Below are 20,201 nucleotides of genomic sequence, written 5' to 3' on the forward strand. Positions count from 1 at the left end.
AGAGCTTTATAAGTGAGGATGATCTTAAAATCTATTCTGAATTTAACAGGCAGCCAATGTAGGGAAGCTAAGAAGAGAGATATGAATATGATCTCTCTTTTTAATTCACATCAGAAATCTAGCTGCAGCATTTTGGACAAGCTAAAACTTTTAAAATTGGGCAACTCAGCAGAATCTCTACTGCCCAGCATAGCTAGCATGACCAGGTTTATGGTGGTTTTCCTCCATGTTCCGGTCATCCTGAAAGGATTTGAAGCTCGCTTAACTCCTCTCTTCTGTCTGGTTCGATTACATCTATTTGTTGGGACAAACATTTGTAGTCCTTTATGTCTTTTCACACAAAACTTAACTCTTGCCACTGTTTGAAAAGAAGCACATTCTTGGCATCAAAATAGACTTCCGTTCCTGTTTCGGCAGTTGCCATGGTCTGGAAATAGATGGGGATGACTAAAGCTCCCCATGCCACAAACACCAAAGATGAAAGGTGTAGAACACAGAAACCCCATTTTTAATGGTTATTTCTGATTATAATTGGTCACTTTTTCATCCAGGTTGAACAGGAAAATAGTCTCCTACACATATCTCCTGCATTAGCTTGTGATAGAAAATAGACGATGAAACTCTAGGATTAGAAAATCCTGACATCTGTCACACTGCACTTCACATTCACACACGACAGTCAAGATGGGTGGTTTAGCTTCCAGGTAATGGCAGGGAACGTCTCTAGTAGAAGCTAACCATTGGTAACTCCACCACACAGCAAAACTCCAGTGTTATTTGTGGAGATAAAACATCGACATTGCAGAGCAGAGTTGGTAAGAGTCATGTTGCTGTTATCCAATCAGAGGTGAGGTCTTTCCACATTGCTACTTTCTTCTACCACTTCTCTAAATGCATTATTTCCTGCCATTTTAGCAGTTTAAGTGTTTTTCTTCTTGTAAGAAGCTACAATGGTGTTCTGCTGGGCTGTGGTGGCCTCATGGTGGGGCCATCGGCTGGCACACTGCTGCTAACCACTTCCCTCTCCTGATAACGTTTTATCTCCTTTAACATAGAAAGTGCTACTACTAGTTCAGCTGTTGAATTATAAATTCCCTGTTAAAGTTTTTCTTCTATGAAACAGAATATGTAAGAAGTCACAATAGTAGAAACACCACTTGTTATAAAATGTGTGTGCTCTGTCTTCTCCATCCCAGTGAGTCGTGGTGGATGGCTGCTTATACTGAGCCAGGATCCTCTGGAGTTTTCTTCCTGTTAAAAGGGAGTTTTCCTCTCCACTGTCGCCAATGCTTGCTTAGTATGAGGATCGCTGTAAAGTCTCTGACACTAGTCAGTGACTCGATGTAACCTGCTGGGTTCCTTACATAGGAAACTTTACTGACTGGCTTAATGAACTGACCTGTATTGGAGTGTTTACTTGGTAAAGTACCTTGAGACTACTCTTGTCCTGATTTGGCGCTTTATAAATAAATTGAATTAAATGTCCAAACATCAGGAAATAAGACTCCAGAAGCTGCCATCTGAAGCTACCTTCTCCTCCAGCTGACTTGTGCTTCCTGATTCAGGTGCATCAGCCACAGCACATTAACACATGTTTGCATCAGAATCCTGAACATCATTTGACAAGCTTTTATTTTTACTTTTTTGTAAGAGGAAACAAAACCACTGTTTCATTTATCATCTTGATTATGCATAATCAAGTATCGCAAGTGCACAATTCAAATCTAAGGTCATTTAGATAATACAAGGAGTTAATGATTGATTTCCTGTATACACACAAGCCTTTAATAAAAACTTCAAACCCCTACATGTGCTGCAATGTTCTGTTTAGATTTAAACCAACCGAGTTAGACGTGACCAAGAAAAGTTTGTGTAGAAAAAAAAAAGAATCTCTCCTGGACACTCGTAACAATGACCCAAAAAGACTCTGACCACTGTAAAGGGACATGGTGTATGCAAGTCACACAGGTCTGCAGTCCCTCCTGAGGCAGATTAGTCTCATGTCAGAGCAGTTTTTCTTTTGTTAAAGGAAATTTGTTTGGAGACGTCTGCATAGGCTGTGCAGGAAAGAATCACTTTCCTTTAAATCGTGTATAAAAGACTTTGATTTTCTTTAACAAACAGCCCTGAAGAGAGAGAGTGGGATCATGTTCAGTAGGACGTAGTGTTTCAGGATCATGGCCATGAAAGCAGCAGTTTGCTGTTGCAAAATATAAACACAGTAGAGGTTTTTGTATCTGAATATACAATTAAATGCAATGCAAAGTCAGATGAAGCTGCTCGCACGTGACAGGAACAAGTTTTACATGAATGCTCACTACAGAGTGCAAATTAGATGCTTCACAACAGACCTATTCTTTTAAAGGTGAGAAGAGGCACGTCCCTCCCCACAAGCCCACCCTTACGTGCAGAAACCATTTCCCGTTCAAATAAAACAGACTTAGGATTAATCTGTGGAATGTGAGGAAATTAATCTTTACCATGAAAACTGAAACAAAACTTGAGTCCTTCATGACGATTTCAAAAAAGGAAAAGGTAGGAAACAAAAGTGTCGGTATTATCCCCCCACTCTGTAGAGGACAGAGGGACAATAATGGTCTGGTGAAGGACTGTGGAAGATGGATGGATGGTAGCTCCAGCCTGGAAGTGGACAGAAGGGGGAGGGGCCTTCACATGCCGTAGCCAAAGCCCGGCTGAGCTGCTGGTTGAGTGTAGCCGGCGGGCGCCTGGTAGCCGTAGCCGTAAGGCTGCTGAGGAGGCACCGGCACGCTGGGGCCCGCTGTCAGCATTAGCTGAGGAGTTCCTACAAAACATCAAAATGAGAGTATGCGTCACTGACCAGACTAATTCAGACAGGACAACAACAGACGACCAAAACCGAATCCATCATGTTTAATGTTGATCACAGCGCCACGGTTCGTCTCACCGTAGACGATGGGTTGCGTCTCTGTTGCCTGCTCCTCTTCTTTTCTTAAAGACTCTGAGGTTTCAAGTTTATCAACCTGTATTAGAAAGATATAAACACAATCAGAACCAAGATCTTAAACATTTAAAAGGGTCAACATGGCCGTGACCCGTACAGAAAGGTCCAAGTCTAAAAGCCAGCTGATGGTTTATTTTCATCTCAGTGCCAAAGATAATTCTCTAGCTGTTAAACCTAAAACACAGCTGATGATACAAAAATCCATTTTCTGATCGGAGGTCCCCAACATGATTGGCTGGAAATGTGTCCGTGCAGTTATGATGAGTGCTACTGACAGCATGGCCTAGAAGGAACCATAACATCACCTTCACTTAGAACAAACATGCTTTTACCGTTTCAGCGAGAAAAGTACAAACTTGCAGCACAATGCAGCAACAGGACAACAGCAAATATGGCTGCCATCACTGGCACATCCATCAAGCAAGAGTCTAATGCAGCGCAGAAAGTCAAATAAATCCAACAACATTGGGCATCAGCATTTATTTATTAGTGATACTTGATTTATTTATTTATTTCCTGTGTAGCAGCTGCAGCTCTACGGTGAGCTCAGCGGGCAGAACGCAGCGTCTTCCCCCACTGAGAACGCCTCGTCTTCCAGAACAATGAATTTAAATACTTTTGGGTTATTTGCGCAGTCTGACTCGTGCTCATTGGGACGAGTGACGGTGAGTCAGAGACCTGCACAGGGCCAGTTTAACCCATCTGCACCTGTTACGGTGATTTCCAAACCTGATGTGGTTATCTGGGTTCTGCCCACTTGGAGCTAGAGCTGCCACACAGTTAATAAAGACATGTGGGTATCTCTGCTTTTCCCTTTAGGGGGCGCCACAGCAAATCATCTGTCTCCATTTAATCCCATCTGCCATCTGAACTAACATCATGTCCGCTTTCCAACCCCCTGCCTTTCCTGCTCTCGCTCTGCTCACGATCACACCTGTATCACCTTCCATTTATGGATTTCTGCACCAGTGAAAAGACTTTAACCCGAGTCACCTGAAGGTACTGCCCTGTTGCAGGACCCTGAGGTGACCGTAGGCTGCGTTAGCTGCCTTCTGTCTGTTGCTGCTCCGCGTCTTTATTCTTTTAATGTCACACAAAGTACTTTAACATGCACCCCCGTGAGGTCGTTTTCATAGCCTGTCCCACGACATGTTTGTTTAGAGTTTGCGCAGAGCGAAGGAAAGGGAGACGCTACAGGCTGTAGATCAAATACACAGAACATATATTTTTCATGGTAATCGGCCAATAATGATCAGTGTCTAATCGATCAGTCCTACTACTTATACCTGCCCATCACAGCAAACAGATGCCTCTGCCTCGTCTCACAAAAGTAAAACGATATGAAACATTTAAGAAAAACAGAAACCAAAGAAATTCAGGCAGCAAGTCAGATGCAGCAGTAGTCAGCATCTTACTGGGCTGAGACTGTCGGCAACAAGTTGGAGACATAACTGTGAGGAATACATGCGACCTTTACTTAGAACCACACTGATATCATGTTTTAGCTATGTGTTTTATCTGGCCACGTGAAGCGTGGGACCATTTCAAACCAACTGAGGTGAAGATTTTCTTGTTACTTTGTCTTAATGTTTGCAAATTTGGTCTCTGACATGTCCCAAAGTTGTCTCAAATCTCTCACGACGTCTTATCCAAAGAAACTAAGAGAGGGTTTGCTTTAACGCGTGAGTTGGTCAGCATCATTTCACATTCCTGCACAGAGAGCCCCATGACAACCGTATTCATAACTCGTGAACATTTTGGCAACACCCGTAGAGATGTAGCTAGTCGCTTGTCCCAGTCTCAACCAGTGAGATACAGACTCGAGCAAAACGTCTGGTTCTCCGATGGAAGGCTGCAGCACAAGCACAAGGGTGAATTGCTTAATAGTGCACCTGACATACACCAACTCTGTAGATGGAGCATCTGATTTACTGGAAGTCTCATGCCATACGTCGGACTGTCATAAATATGCAGTCTGAGTTCGGACTGCAAACAGGAGGAAACGACTCGGGCCAGAAAATCCTTTCAGAGGGAAATACTCGAACCAGGAAGCCAGGCACATCCAACAGCTGGTTCAAAAGTGCATCTTCCATAAAACATGAACCTGTAGCAGAGGCCGGAGCTCCACGTGATTAAGTCACCCTGAGAAAAGGCCCTTTTAGATTACACATAGCCTTCGCCCTGGCTTTACCAGGGGCAGAGGTTTCCGTCACCATCCTCACATCAGACTAATGTGCTGAAGCTAAAAGCATGCACACTCAGGGCTGCAATCTCTCAGGCTGAACACAGAACAAAAACAAGCCTTTCTCCGTCACCTGTTCCTTAAGAGCATCAACCTGGAAGAGAAGAGGTGCAGCGCCAGACACGATGAATGACAGAGGAACACTACAACTATTCTACAGAAACATTTAACGTGCTTCTTCCATCAGAGATCGATAGCTTTTCCTGCTTGGATCACCACAAAAGCTCAGATCTACCAACGATCTCCTGACTCAAGCTCATTTAACTCCAACAGAAGGAGAGCTGGCGTACCTTGGAGAGGTACTCCCTCATGACCTGAATGAAGTATGGCATAGAAAAGTCCATGATGTTGTGTCTCCAGGCGGTCTCCAGCACCACATCGGGTCGCAGCAGGTCATAGCAGGAGAAAAGGCAGGCAGCAAAACATTCCTTCTTGTTCTCCTGCAGGAACCAAGCGAGGAGTTCCTCTGCCAGCTCAATGTCTTTGGACTCTGATGCATACTGCATGGCATCCTGCAGGGGGGATATTATCAATTAATGGATGTCATCAAATCATCTCTGGCTTCGCTAACCTTTAACTCAGTCAATGAGCCTGTTCACTAGGGAGGAGCACCTTGTAGAGCTTGTCCTTCTTACAGAGCTCCACACTTTGTTTCCAGCGGTTGTTGCCTTTGAAGAGGTAGGCAGCGATTCTTCTGAACTCGATCAGCTCGTGTTTCTCCATGCGCTGGGCCAGTGAGATGTTATCAAAGTTGTCGTAAGCATCTATCGATGTCCTCAGTGCCTGAAATTAGTCGCATGAGTTACAAATGTAGAAAAATGTTCATATTTGTAAAACGATAAAGACACCACCACCCACCTGATAGTCTTCTTCAGTGATGAAGAGGTTGTTAAGTGCTTCATTGACTGATTTGTTGTTGTGGTTCTGTACTGACCGTAAGTAAGGCTTGACCAGAGGCAGCTGCTTTACCTGTCAGCAGACCAGTTCAGTTAAAATGCAGCATGCTTTCTGCTAAGATCTTCATAAGTCACACAAACCTTGCTGAAATAGTTGACTGCGCGAGAATGATCCAGTCTAGGAGAGAGCACCATGAGCAGATCGTTCAGCAACAAGGGCTTGAACTCCAGATAGAACTGGACGGCTTTGTAGTACAGCTCCACGTTGGCCACCTACAGAGATGAGGACAAAACCAGAACGTAAAAAAGGAAGAACGCGTGCACGCTGGTGTTGCATCTGCTGAAACAGAGCTAGACTGGCTGATCAAACACACTTTGGTGATGATATCTTTGAACTGGCCCTCCTTCCAGGCATCTGTCGGGTGGGTCATCATGGTGATGATGGCGTTGTCGAACTCCTCGTATTTATCGTACAGGAAGACAAGTTCGGCCCACAGATGAGCCTGCTCTGCTGCTCTCAGGACCTTTGGGATGTTAACTCTGGACCAGAAGAGCTCCAGATGTTCCCTCATCTTCTGGGGCTTGAACTTGGAGTAAAGGATGGCGAGCTCCGTGAACATCCCCATGTGAGCCCGCTCTAGGCCCAGAGCAGCCTCCAGCATGGTGATCAGTTCCTCAAAGTAGCCACGATCCTGGAGGAGGGGGGAAATAATTCAAGGAGATAAATGAGCAGATAATCCAAAAGTGACTTTAAGGTCTTCAGACACAAACGTATTACATCACCTACTTGGTAATAGTTGATGAGCTCCTCCAGCTCATCGGCGTGCACCACAATGTGGAGGCCACACATCTGGGCGAGTCTGAACTCCTGTCCATCCACACAGGCGAAGCACACCTCCTTCCAGGTGCGGGTGCTGTTGGCTTTGCGAGCTCCATCCACAGCTGCCTGGTACTCCCCAAGGTGCACCAGAGTCGAGGCCAAGCGACCAAAGTTGGAGACGTTGTTGTACAGAAGCTTAGCGGCTTCGAACATTTTCTCATCATAGCAACGATCACCAACCTAAAACAAAGAAAGGAGATGATGGAAGCAGACCGTTTCTATGGCGGTCTGACAGAAAAGATGGGTCTGGCTCAAACCTGCTGGATGTGAGCGTTGTTGGGTCCATTGATGAACTCTTCCAGTTCAGCCAGCCGATTGGTTTTGGCCAAAGCAAAGATCAGCTCCGTCTCTACGTAAGACTCACGAGCCTTCTTGCGAGCCATCTGAAGGAATTTGACCAAGTCTTCCCAGTTACCTGGAAGAAGATCCATTTGAGGCTTCACGGTCCCATCGGTCGACACCAACCAGACACAGCTAGTCCAGGATTCTACTCCTCTGACCAAACTAAAGTCATTCATTGTTGTAGATTAAAGTCTAACGAGCCTTTAATGCAGTAAGATTAGTTGGTAAAATAGTACCCTATCAATACAGTTTTACTCACAAAAGACAAACTTCAACCGTTTGTAATTGCTCCTACGACATGAATGTAACCCAAGTCTAGGTTACTAAAGCCCAACAAGCCTCCTTACCACTCTTATCAGCAGCCTGCACCACTTCCATGTAGGCAGAGGGGTCATCTGCTTTGATGTAAGAGTCAATCGCTTCTTTAACCAGCTCCTTCTGCAGCTGAGCCTTGGCCAGCTGGCTCCACACAGCCGGCTCATTGCAGCGTTCTGCAAACTCATAGGCTCGGTCCAGGTTTCCAATGTGCTCAATCAGCACCTAGAAGGGGGTGAAGAGGTGATCAAGCCTTTCCCATCAATAAGACATTAGTTGTAGTTACTAAAGGGCAACAACAGACCTGCACAGCAGATGTGTTGACGTCAAACTTCTTAAAGATGGCAAAGGCCTCCTCGAAGAGCTCATTGCTGATGGCGATGTTTGCAATGTCAGGAGCATCATAATTGTCCAGCCTGTTGATGTACTCCATCACACGCGTGTGGTCTGCTTTGATGGCTGTGAGGATCAGCAGGTTCTGCAAGTTCCTGAAACCAAACAGAGCAGCTCAGTACTCACTCCTCTGATTCTTCACGTCATTGTAAAAACTGCTGCAAGGCGACAGTAGAAGCAAACATGTTGCTGTTAAACACCTGTGTTCACTGAAGACAGAGTTGTCCAACACTATCTTCTCCAGCAACTCAATGAGCTCGTTGGGCAGGTCGGCCGTCATGAAAGCTTTGACTGTGACGGACACCTCCTCTGGGTCCTGGGTCTCTGACAGGGCTGTTTGCACCACCTGACACCACAAGTTCAAAAGCTTAGAGAAACACAAAGCAGGGGTGTGTGTGTGTGTGTGGGGGGGGGGTAGTCATCTGTTTAAACTCTACCTGGTCAATGAGTGGCCGTCTGAAGGGGTTGCTCTCGAGCAGCACGCTAGCCCACAGCTCAGGGTCTTTGCGCCGGACCAGGTAGCGAGACAAACTCTTGAAGAGGGAGTTCTCGTTGCAAACCTGACGTGGACAAGGCAACAATTTTAACTCTGCAGTTAGACACATAAAGTGTCCTGAAGCAACAAGTCCTCACATTGATTAGCTCCTGGTCACACTGTCCTCGCTCATAAGCCACACAGGCCAGATGGGGGTCTCTCTTCTCGCAGTACTTCCCCACCACACAGCTGTCGTAGTACGGGTTCTCCCGCAGGAAGCGCTCGGGGTTGTTATTGCTGTCGATGTAGATCTTTGCCAGGGCATTGTGGGTGGCCGGCTCCTCACAACCTTCGTGGATACGAGACTCCAGCCAGGGGAGCAGCAACTTCAGTCTGAGACAGCAGAAGGACAGTGAGGACTCACTAGGTTTCAGTTTTAAACATTTAAAACATCATTTTGATGAACAGAAAAGTTCGTTTTGGCTTCCTCCTCCCCAAACAGTAATAATCCAGTAAAAAAATAAAAACACTAGGCTCAGATTAGTAGCGTGCCAATATTTTGGCCACGGATCATTATCGGCATAAAAACCCGTGGCTCATAATTTGCAGCCTGTTGCCGGACATTGTTGTGAGATTTTACCTTCTACTCTATTGGGCTGTTAGTCTGTTACTGGTAGCAGGTAATGTGCTTCGGTTGTCTTTTTGACTGAATAGTTGCTGCAAGTTTTTCGTATTTTTTCCTTACAAATGCAAAACTTTTAATTCTAAAATAACAAATTGTCTTCCATTTTTCCCAGATCGTGTAACCAGCAGCACTATACTGAAAAATGAGGGCTGATCCATGTGATCGCAGCACAAGACCTCAGCGGAGCATCTATACTCAGCATGCATCTAGGATAGAACACGGGGCAGTCACAGAGAAACGGCACAACCATCGTGGTTAATGGAACTGCTGCTCGGGGAGCTGCAGCACCTGGAACCACGCTGTGTTCACTTATAAATAGGTTCTTCAGACAGTGATGGGAAGAATCTACAGGAATAAAGAACAGCACCTGTTCCTCTTCTCCACCTCAGCGACCAGTTCATCAGTGGAGAACTGGCCCCTGACAACCAAGATCAGGCTCTTGATTACGTCCTCGGAGCAGTCCACGTCCAGGAGACCACCAACAACCACAGGCAGACGGCTCGGGTTCACCTAGACCAAAGACAAGCAAACACCATCAGCACCTCCATCTGTAGCAGGGATGTAGTACAACCGTTTACTCCAGCTTTTACCTTCTGAACATAAATCTCAATGTACTTCTGCAGGTTGTTGCGGTACAGGTAGAGAACCAGGTCGTGGACAAAGTCAAAACGGTCACAAACAATGATGAGGGGCAGCTGGTCGGTGAGTTTAGCTTCCTGTGTGAGGGCAAAGAGTCAGAACCATGTCATCATCGGCAGCAAGTCCCCGTTACACCCATTTAACCAACCTGGTCCACCAGGTTACTGTAAACATCAAAAGCAGAAACTAGTTTTCTGACAGCAACATGAAGTACTGATGTACCAATAATTGAATTCATGAAAAGAAAGAACTAATGTAATTTTCATCCAACTCAAAGACAGATCCCTGTAAGAGGATCTTAAATGAGCAGGCACACTGCTGCCCCCTACAGGAGAACTATGTGCACCAAGTCACTATAACTCATCACGCTAGCTGCACTGACTACAAACTCCAAAAACTACAAACATCAGGGAAGCGAGGGAAATCAAAAGGATTGTGTGCAGTGGGGAGGGGCAGATTACCTCATACATGTCCTGTCATCCCAAAGGGAGAAAAAAAACAAAAAGTTATTTACCATCAGGATTGTTTTCCACGCTAAAGGTCAGTTAGCAAGAACAAGTATCTTCTTATTACAAAAACCTCAAAATCAAGAGGTGCTGAGTATTTTAGATCAGATTTACTAACGGAGCACTTGGTCTTTAGCAGTATGTAAATATGAAGCAAAACTAAAATAATCACTTTTAAATTAAATACACCAATGATGCCAAAGAGAAAGATTCAGGGTGTGATGCTTGAGACGCCTCATCTGCACCTTGAGGAAGTTCTTGACGCGCTCGGGGTCGTAGCAGTTGCTCTCTCTACAGATCCTCTCCACCTCTTTGATCTGACCCGTCTTGCAGGCAGCCTGAATGTATTTGAAGTGAACTTCTGGATCCTGACTGAAGTTCACGATGGAGCCCAGGAAGTAGAACAACCCTGAGGGACGAACAAGAGTTACATCAGAGCAGGCACTAGCTAACATTTACACATCTGAATGTGCATCACAGAAGCACAATAGGGATCCAGCAGAAACCCTTCAATCTGATTAAACACCATTTTCAATGCCATCAACAGGTTCATGAATATGAATGGATATTAAAGAAAAGCTCTAAAGTAATGGTAACTGAGTTACCCTATTTAAAAAGTAACTCAGATTAATAGTTACTGGTAAAAAGAACAGAGTTACTAATAATGCGCTACTAGCGGACACTAATCGTGATATTTATCTGCATCAACTGATATGAAATAGCGTGATAAGACATTTACACCTTTATCACAAGCTCAAGTTGAACAGATGTGTTCATTTGCTGCTCATATTTTTAGTGTGTGTGTGTGTGTGTGTCCACTGCCCTGCACTATTTTCAAAGTAAAAATGTTTCTTTTTTTATTGGGTTTTTTTGAGCAACAAAACATTGATTTTAATGTTACCACTTCATCTGCATACATGCATTACATCTGTCAGCATTACTCTTACTTTTACTTCCTGGCTCCGCCATGATGCCAACAGAAAAGCAAACTTTTATTTCTTCTCCTTGTTTTTTTTAACTAATTCGCTGCCAATGTTTCTCACCGTTTTTACTGTGTTTATAAGAGTCTCAGAACGTTGCGAGCTAGGATGATGTCGACGCCAAAACAACCAAAACAAAGCGGAGACTCACCTCTTATATCTGAAAGAATCTGCGTGTTTCGAGCGTTATCCGTTTTCATAATCCGTTGTTGAATTATGATCGGCAGAAGCGTTTCCGGTTCGCCCCTCACTTTTTTTACAGCAGCGGCCCAAAGTGATCTCCTAACACATGGATTTTCTGCTTCCTGATCACATGACGTTTGACGTGTGCGGATGAAGATCGGCTTTAGCTGAGATGTTTTTCCTCACAGTGCGGGGGCTCGTTCCGATGCCCACACAGTAAAAAAAAGTGCAAATGACGATTTTAGTCGTCAATGGCAGTGAATAAGTTAAATCAGCAAACTGAAAAAGCTAACTGCACAAAAAAATAGATAACAGCCACAATGCACATATAGAACCCTTTCCAGATTGACATTCTGGAATATGTGTGGACAATTCAGTCCGGTTTTTAACCAGAACTGTGTTTTCAGACACATCACTTTTGTACCTGAACTTGTCCTTTCGGCTGCCTTCACACAGCAGGGAAAAGTTCCAGCTGTCTGAGGGGGAGGGGGTGGGAAGGCTGTGCCCGGATATTGCGGCGGACGTACATGCCTCAGTTACCCAAACAAAGCCATTCAGTCAAACATGGCTGACAGAGATAGAATTCCTCTCACTGATCAGACTTATGTTAAGCATAATTCTGCGCACACAAAGACGCATAAGAGACCTGGATGATGAAGCTCAATGGTTAATAAAGGAATCACAGATGCGGTGTGAAGCGCTCCGTCACGCGGTCTAGGAGACGGTACCGTAGGAGGCGAGCTGTGAGCTGGATCCGACCCAGACACCAGCGAAACAGTTCAGCTGGTATTTTTAAAAGCCACGCATCCTCTCCTGGTGATGCAGGCGGCTCTGATCCAGTTCCGACCCGGAAACCAGCTGAGCTGTGCCTCTCTTTCTTACACAATAATCACACCTGGGACATACGTGTCTCTCGTTCTGATCTGCCTCAGTCTGCTCTGCGGCCGCATCAGATGAGCTGCACGCACTAACTGGTACATAAAGTTTGCACAACACAAAAAAAGTTGAACACAACAAATCTATCACGAAAAGCATTGCCAACACATTTCTTGATCGAATTTTATCAATTTTATCTATTCGTTGCTGCAGCCCTACTAGAGTTAAGGTCAACCGTTTTATAAACACTCGACACAACCTGTGGATCTTTTTCCAACTTCTAGTACTTAATTTGTTAAGACTAATACTCTTTAGTTTTTTTAATTGTTGCAGCTTGATGCATTAGGAATCCATCTCACACTCCATAGTTTAGTAAGTCAGATGGTTAGGAACAACTTTTGGAGGGGTTAATGAACAACTTCTAAATAGCCAACAAACGAGTTAAGACATTTGCAATTAGGGCTGCAGCTATCGAATATTTTTGTAATCGAGTACTCTATCGAATCTTTTTTTCGATTAATCGAGTACTCTAATAAATTACCCTTTTGTGTTTGTAAACCATTATATCATATATTGATGAGCCAAGATGGCGCCGAGTATGGCTGCCTCGTCGCGAGCTCCACCAAGTTCCAACATTACACGCTCCATACTGTACATTAATGCCACTGTTTTGCACATACCAACCTCTGTACATTTTATATCTCTTATCTTATTGTTTACTTTATTCATTTGTATACTTAGATTAGCCATTTTTATATTTTACTTGTTTTTACATTACTGTATTTTTGCACAACTCTGTTGCTGTGAAGCTCGCACACAAGAATTTCACTCGCACGTACTGTACCAGTGTACCTGCACATGTGACGTGACAATAAAAGTGATTTGATATCAAATAGCATGTTATAATTATGAAAGACCTCTTAAAATGAGCAAGCAATTGCCAGTTATTCTTCAAGTTTTATTCAAAATTAGTTTGCAAAACTTCAGCACTTCAACTTTACTTCACAGTAAACAAATGTCTGTGCAAAAAATAAGTAAACAACCTGAGCCGATTTTCCCCTCGTGCGAGAATCTGCTAGCCTGCAAACCAGACAAAAACTAGGAGAATAACGCTGCGAGCGGCTGCGGCCCAAACAGAACCAGAACCGCTCACGGCGCAAACAGCTCGCCGGCTGTTTCCCTATTAACACACGTCCGTTTTAATTTCTACACTTTTTGTCTCACACTAACAAGGATTGCCAAAAGCATGTTTGCTGTGGTTATGTCAAATTATACTGATCACAAAACATTTATTTACTTTCTTTCGTTTTCCTCCGCCACCCCGAGGGACAACGGACATCAATAACACAATAAAAAGTCCGACGTGTTGTGTAAAACTGCTATTTTTAGCACATTTTAAGTTCGACGTGTTGCTACCAGATGTACGGTGTGAGCTGAAACTGAGTGCTACAAACGAAAAAGTCGCAGTGTCCGCAGAATATATAGAAAAACAGGCTAAAATGCATTATCTTGTAGAGGCTCCGAGTCCGCTTGCAGAAGTGACATTTACATGTGCTGCAGCACGGAGGATGTGGTGTTGTGGTAGGTTAAATCCATTTTACTGTATTTATACTGGAGTACGTCTTCCACCTTACGACGTGAAAAATGGTCCCACACCTTTGAAATGTCCTGTCTTTTTCGCACTCCACCGGAGTCCACGTTGTCCGCCATGGCTTAAGAGAAAGTAAAGTTTTATTCGCTACTCGCGTGTGCATTCAGTCCAGTGGGCACGTGCGTCACTTATTTCGGTCCGGGTGAAACATGACCCCGGGCGATTGCAAAGCCATGAATTAATTAAACATGAATTAAACGAATCCTCGAGGCAGAGAATTTGACTCGAGGATTTTTTGTACTCGAATTATTCGAGGTACTCGAGGAATCGTTTCAGCTCTATTTGCAATTCGTATGTATTTTACGTCTTGATAAGACTGTCAAAATAAAGATGGAATAAAAACTTTGGACAACTCAAAGACCACAGGAATATGACCTGTGGTCAGTGATGGTGCTCTAGAACACGTCAACATGAGTAATGAGTGTCGGTTCTCACCTTCAAAGCTCTTAAAGGACTCAAAAAGCTCAGTGAGAGCTTGAGTAGTGAGCTGCTCGTGGTACTTGGAGGCCACCTGAACACAGATCTGCAGGTTCTGACGGATGTTGGCTGACAGCATGGCCCTGAGGCACTCCATGGAGTCTTCCACCGACAGCGAGCCAAAGTAGTTTACCAGCCACTGCAGGTGGACGAGGATACATTTGATTCTTACGTTCTTTATTAAATCTGCTAATCTTATTTTGATATTAAAATGCAGAAACGCCAGTGTTGTTCCTAATAGAGCCTAAAGCTTACCTCTGGGTTGAGAAGGTGTGTGTGAACCACAGCACGCTTGATGTCATACAGGTCTGTGTAGTGCTCCAGGGCCCTCTGAAGGAGCCCAGCCTTCTCACACAGCTGGGCAATGTGGGCACGATCATAGTTGGTAAACATCTGGTTTCCCAGGATCGCATCAGCAACCTTTAAACAGAACAGAACGTTGGAAACAGAATCTTTCTAGAAAAAGTGCAAATTTTAAGTAATGCTGAAGCAGATTGGTCCACCTGTGGGGCATGCATGAGGTTCATCTCCAGGAGGCGGGTCTGTAGTGGGCCTTCTGACGGTCTGTTGTTCTTCAAAGCATCAAGGAGGAAGGAGGTGCACTGCTGGATCAGGTTGTACTCCATGAAAACATCCACAATCTGAACAGATAGAAAGACACACGAGTCACAAGTTAAAGTTCAAACAGGTGATTTAAAGTATGCCCGTGTTGTGGGAGCTTGATGTGACACATTCAGTTGTTTTTGGTGGCGCTACAACGGCTAACAGCATTTATGGATTGTTTAGTTGGGTCTGGCCGCTTCTCCCAACAGCACGGGTCGGTATTTTCCCTCTACTTTTCAGTCCCTGCTCTGTTGTGGTTCTGAGGACTGAGTCAGGCCGGCATTACGACTGTTGGCCGCTGATTTGTTAGGGGGCGGTGTCAGTGGTTGCTCTGGAGCTCTCTGCCTGCAGCCATTTCCTGGTTCAGTCTGACAAAAAGCCATAAAACTGAGCAGTCACCACCATTTTTGTGTTGAGCTGTGTTTGTGTAGTACACGGATCCCCTCACACTGTTGACTGGTTAGTAGATCAAACTAAAAAGTGTTTGGTAAAAAGGATTCACAAAACTGAGTAAATCAATATATAAAGTTGTCTAAAGTTCTTGTGTCAGTAACACACCTACAGTATCGTTTCAAGCTACTATTCAAGATCAGGGGTCTGTCCCGCTATGACGAGCCCACACAGTCATTTCCCAGTGATAATGGAAAACCACCTGAAATGCGGAGAAGGGTCGAGTGGAGCCGCGCTGAGTCAGGCGCAGACAGGCTCCACTTTAACTGTAGAACATGATAACGTACGACTCCAGATCCTGCCCGTTTCCTACTGACCTGGGTGATGTCTGCCAGTGGCTCTTCATCCTGGACCAGCATCTGTGCAAACTGCAGTCCTTGGTCCGGGTTGATTCGCATAACATTCCTGAGCAGAAAGATCCAATCTGGAGTGTAGCCCACCTAGAGCAAAATAATAAATGAGAACGTTTTAGAGAAACGGCTTCAACAGGATCCTCAGATGTTTAAAGATTACCAACATGGACATATCGATTAGTTTTTATTCAAATTAATCCCATACCTTCTTGGCATACAGAACAATCTTTGGGAATTGTCCAGTTTCTGCAAAGCACTGAATGACCTTGTTGGGGACGTTGGCCCTGAGGTAAACGCTGAGAGCCAAAGTTGGATCCACTGCTTTGACAAGGTCACCCAGTTCCTCTGAGCACTCCAACTAAAACAAAAACATGCACCAAAACGTCAGTAAACGACAGCAGTTAGCTTCAAGTTTCACAAATAAATAAATAAAAGAAACGAGGAGCTCAATAAAATCAATCAATTAAAAGTCCTATTTTTGGAAACTTTACTGCATTTGAGAATCAGTTTCAGTGGAGAGTAAGTACTTCCCAGCATATCAGCTGATCTCGTGTATTCAGTAATGGGTCATGTACAGTCCAGGAAGTGACAGGAAATGCCTTTGAGCCCCAAGATGAGCGGCTACCATACCTTGTCCTCCTTCAGCCACTTCTCTAGAAGCTGCTTTCGTCCCTGCTGGAGTACAGGCCTGCAAAGCTCAAGGGACTCAAACTTGTTGAGTTGGCCCTGATCCAACAGGATGCCAAAATACTGCAACAGGGGCGATGTCTGGCCAGGCTGAGTGGGAACACTCTGGAAACGACGAATGGTGTCTGGGGTGCGCAGGATACCCTGAGAGTGAAGAATCCAAAGAAAGGAAGGAACAGATGTAAAAAGATAAAACACAGTTATGCATGAAGTCGTTACAAAACCTCAACAAAAGAAACCAAAAATGTTCTGGCTTGGACAGAGTTCAGACAATAAAAAACGAGTACCTTTGGTGCATTAGCAGCCACTTTGGCTGCTTCTGAGTAATTGCCAGCACCAAACAAAGTGTTGAACTTTCGTGCAAAAAGCTCTTCGCCTCCTGCCAGGTTGTTGCGGACAGCTAAGCGGAGAGCGAGGTCTGGATTTTGCAGCACGTTGGTGATGTAGGGAATTATATTTTCCTCTTCTACACAGACAGACAGCACCTGGAGAAAGTTAAATGGTAAATGGCCTGTATTTGTATAGCGCCTTCTTAGGGTTGTACAACCCCCCCAAGGCGCTTCACAACACAGTCAGTCATCCACCCATTCATACGCTAGTGATAAGCTACAATGTAGCCATGGCTGCCCTGGGGCGTACAGACGGAGGCGAGACTTTATGGTTAGTGGTGGCTTGTGTACAAGGAGCGCTATGGCGCTGCTCTGCCTGATGTGATAGGAGGAAAAATATCTACTCAGTAAATAAATAAGTAAACTTCTACATATTTCTGAATTTACTTTAAATGTGTCAACTTTGCTGAATTGTGTGTGCCTACACACAATCTGAATTATTTACACATCATGCAGAATTAAGAGCAACGACCCAATTTCAATAGAAATCTATTGAAGGCGTTTTTATTATACATTTTGTTTTAAAATATTGTAAAAAACTAAGTGTATTGTTTAATGAGATATACACATTTATGCACTCGAAGAAATAGAGCCACTAGGAGCCATTATGTTCAAGATAGCAGCAAGAATCAAATGACAGAAACTGCAGTATCAAGTGACACACACACACACACACAGACAGAGAGAGACAGAGACAGAGAGAGACAGAGACAGAGAGAGACAGAGAGAGACAGACAGAGACAGAGAGACAGAGAGCGAGAGACAGAGAGCGAGAGAGAGAGAGCGAGAGAGAGAGAGAGCGAGAGAGCGAGAGAGAGAGAGCGAGAGCGAGAGCGAGAGAGAGAGAGAGAGAGAGAAGAAAGGTCCTGCGATTGAGGGCACCAGCTGTGCCTTCCACAACTTATGTGAAACACTGAGGTGGTTTAATCCCCTTTTGTCTCTTATTTCCCTTCCTCTTCTCCTAAATCACTGCTCATTTCAACCATGATTTCAGCGTGTCAGTACATGACCAAATGTACCCATCCAACTAAACAGAGTCTTGGGCCAATGCCACAAAGCTGAGGCTGAAAAAAGTGCACAGCAGTAACATGACTGAGTCACTTTAGAAAAGGCAATGTGTTTTTTATCAATCTGTATTTTTCTATTGATTTGTTTTGCAACTAATGTGCATTTTTACTCTACTGCAGTCCAAACCCAAAAAGGAAAAACAGGAGAAGACAACCATTAGTGAGGATCCAGATGTGTTAAATTTAACTATTTATCAACATCTGATATCCAGCTTTGCTGATTTATAACCAACTTAACCATCACTACAGAGAGGTCAGGTCACTAGGCTTTTGATTCAGGTCACAGTCAACATATAAGCTACAACCATGTGATACAACTGCCTCTGAACACAGTGATGTCTGTCACGTCCCGGATCAGCTTTCCTCTCCCAACTAAATTATTCATGTGGTGTGTGTAGCCTGGCTGGAACAATTATTAGATGGCTGTATCCAGTTCTCCTCTGGTTCGGCTTTACAAAAACTGTAACAGACAACCCTCTTTGCTCTGTGTGTGAAACTCCAAACCTTGGATTATTTATAACACCTCCTGGCAGAGTCTGAGCTTGCTTGATGATGATAAACAAACAAAGCAAATGCTTCTGCCACAGCTGATGTCTGCTGCTTGCTAACATTTGGTAAAAGATGCTTGACAAGCAAACAGCAGACTAGTGTGTTCCAGAAAGAGGCGATGGGGAACAGCTGATGTCTCAGAAACATTAACATGGATGAGCATCCGTGCTCAGCATCAACACTTCCCTGAGCAGATGGGACAAGTATCAGCTGATAGCCTTACCTGTCCCTTTCTGTTGACCCCAATAATGCCTGAGGAGGCCTCGTGAGGAGCCGTGACAAAGATGGTCTCCCCACTGATGCGGTTCATGTAGATGCAGGTTCCCGTCTCCAAGTCGTACAGGTGGATGTAACCATATTTGGTAATAAGGAAAACCACATTGTGTTTTGCACTTATCTGTAAAAAGAAAAGTTCATGTATTGAATGTACTGACATTATAATCCAACTTAAAAAAATTAATCCAACAGTTTCTGTAAAAGTACCAACTTCTCTCAGAAAGCAGGACACTAGTGACCGGTGTTGTTTGTTTAAAAAGATAAAAAAGAATAAATAAAAATGATCTATGTTCTGTAGAGCAGGAGGAAAACAGAATAGCTTTCAAAAAAAGAGGAATTATTAATCAATCTGTGGGAAGAACCAGGCTAAACTAGGGAACAAGGGTGAACCTTAAAGTGCAAAATATTCTATTTTATTTTTTATTTTTTTGTGAATGAATTGTCTGACTTGTTTACCCAAATGTATAAAACTTGGGTCATAAAGTGCAACAGTCAGCTCCAAATGATTTAGTAGAAAAAGCACAGTTAAATATTACCAGTGCCCCTCTGACTCGTTCTAGTTTATTCCATACTCTGTAGAGATGTAAGAAAATATCAATATGGCAATATATCGTGATATTTTTCCAGCGATATTATATTGATATTCAAAAGCGGCGTATTGAACTTTTGGAAGAATTTACATGCAAACATTTGTGTATTTTCTTTTTTTAAAATGCAATTCAAACGCTGCCCACTAGTTGGCAGCAGCGGGCATTGGGTTTTGTTTCCACCATTCAAATGTAAATCTATTACGGTTCAGATACCTCATGTTAAACGTGTTGTGCATCAGTCTGGACTGTTTTTCCAATTTTCCTACAATAAATTCAGTCTAAAAAAATCGTTAATACCGTCTGGCTGATTATTTCACAAATCATTGGACAAATGTAATCAAGTCTCTACTGGAAATGTGCAGATTCATTGCAGGGGTTGCAGCACAGATCCCCATTTCTGTCATTTTATTAGTAAGCCACAACAGAGCTCAGTAATTAAACATGAGAACAAGTGTTCAATGAACTCGTTCAGCAACAACACCAATGACATACCAGAGGACAAGAGGTCTGTTCACATTTAAAAAAAAAGACGCATCTGTGTTCTTGGTAATAAAATGTACCTGCATGGCCACAGGGAAGTCATTCTGAGCTTCTGGAGGAAAGAAGACATCCACCGCTTTCTTTGGAAAGGGCTGGTTACCAGTGGGTGGAGTGCCCACTTCAATGATGTGCAGCTGGACCAAAGGAAGAATACTCATGAGAAACATACTACTC

General features: G+C 43.9%; 1 protein-coding gene across 1 annotated transcript in view; it reads right to left on the minus strand.

The window, feature by feature from the left end:
* Positions 1-2,183: 2,183 nt before the first annotated feature.
* Positions 2,184-20,201, minus strand: part of cltca (clathrin, heavy chain a (Hc)) — a 39,447-nt gene continuing 21,429 nt past the window's right edge. Inside the window, exons 5-30 of the mRNA XM_015960695.3 lie at positions 20,048-20,161; positions 18,845-19,018; positions 16,904-17,101; positions 16,560-16,760; positions 16,135-16,287; positions 15,894-16,016; positions 15,027-15,164; positions 14,779-14,943; positions 14,482-14,662; positions 10,602-10,765; positions 9,802-9,927; positions 9,579-9,721; positions 8,685-8,919; positions 8,489-8,611; positions 8,252-8,397; positions 7,963-8,146; positions 7,691-7,883; positions 7,259-7,416; positions 6,909-7,181; positions 6,496-6,813; positions 6,263-6,394; positions 6,084-6,194; positions 5,838-6,008; positions 5,516-5,737; positions 2,927-3,002; positions 2,184-2,803 (exon numbers count right to left, since the gene is read on the minus strand). Coding sequence (XP_015816181.1) covers positions 2,670-2,803; positions 2,927-3,002; positions 5,516-5,737; positions 5,838-6,008; positions 6,084-6,194; positions 6,263-6,394; positions 6,496-6,813; positions 6,909-7,181; positions 7,259-7,416; positions 7,691-7,883; positions 7,963-8,146; positions 8,252-8,397; positions 8,489-8,611; positions 8,685-8,919; positions 9,579-9,721; positions 9,802-9,927; positions 10,602-10,765; positions 14,482-14,662; positions 14,779-14,943; positions 15,027-15,164; positions 15,894-16,016; positions 16,135-16,287; positions 16,560-16,760; positions 16,904-17,101; positions 18,845-19,018; positions 20,048-20,161 — 4,356 coding nt within the window. The 3' untranslated portion in view covers positions 2,184-2,669. The remainder of the gene's footprint in view (positions 2,804-2,926; positions 3,003-5,515; positions 5,738-5,837; positions 6,009-6,083; positions 6,195-6,262; positions 6,395-6,495; positions 6,814-6,908; positions 7,182-7,258; positions 7,417-7,690; positions 7,884-7,962; positions 8,147-8,251; positions 8,398-8,488; positions 8,612-8,684; positions 8,920-9,578; positions 9,722-9,801; positions 9,928-10,601; positions 10,766-14,481; positions 14,663-14,778; positions 14,944-15,026; positions 15,165-15,893; positions 16,017-16,134; positions 16,288-16,559; positions 16,761-16,903; positions 17,102-18,844; positions 19,019-20,047; positions 20,162-20,201) is intronic.

This window comes from Nothobranchius furzeri, chromosome 10, assembly GCF_043380555.1.
Source record: "Nothobranchius furzeri strain GRZ-AD chromosome 10, NfurGRZ-RIMD1, whole genome shotgun sequence".
Taxonomy (NCBI): Eukaryota; Metazoa; Chordata; class Actinopteri; order Cyprinodontiformes; family Nothobranchiidae; genus Nothobranchius; species Nothobranchius furzeri.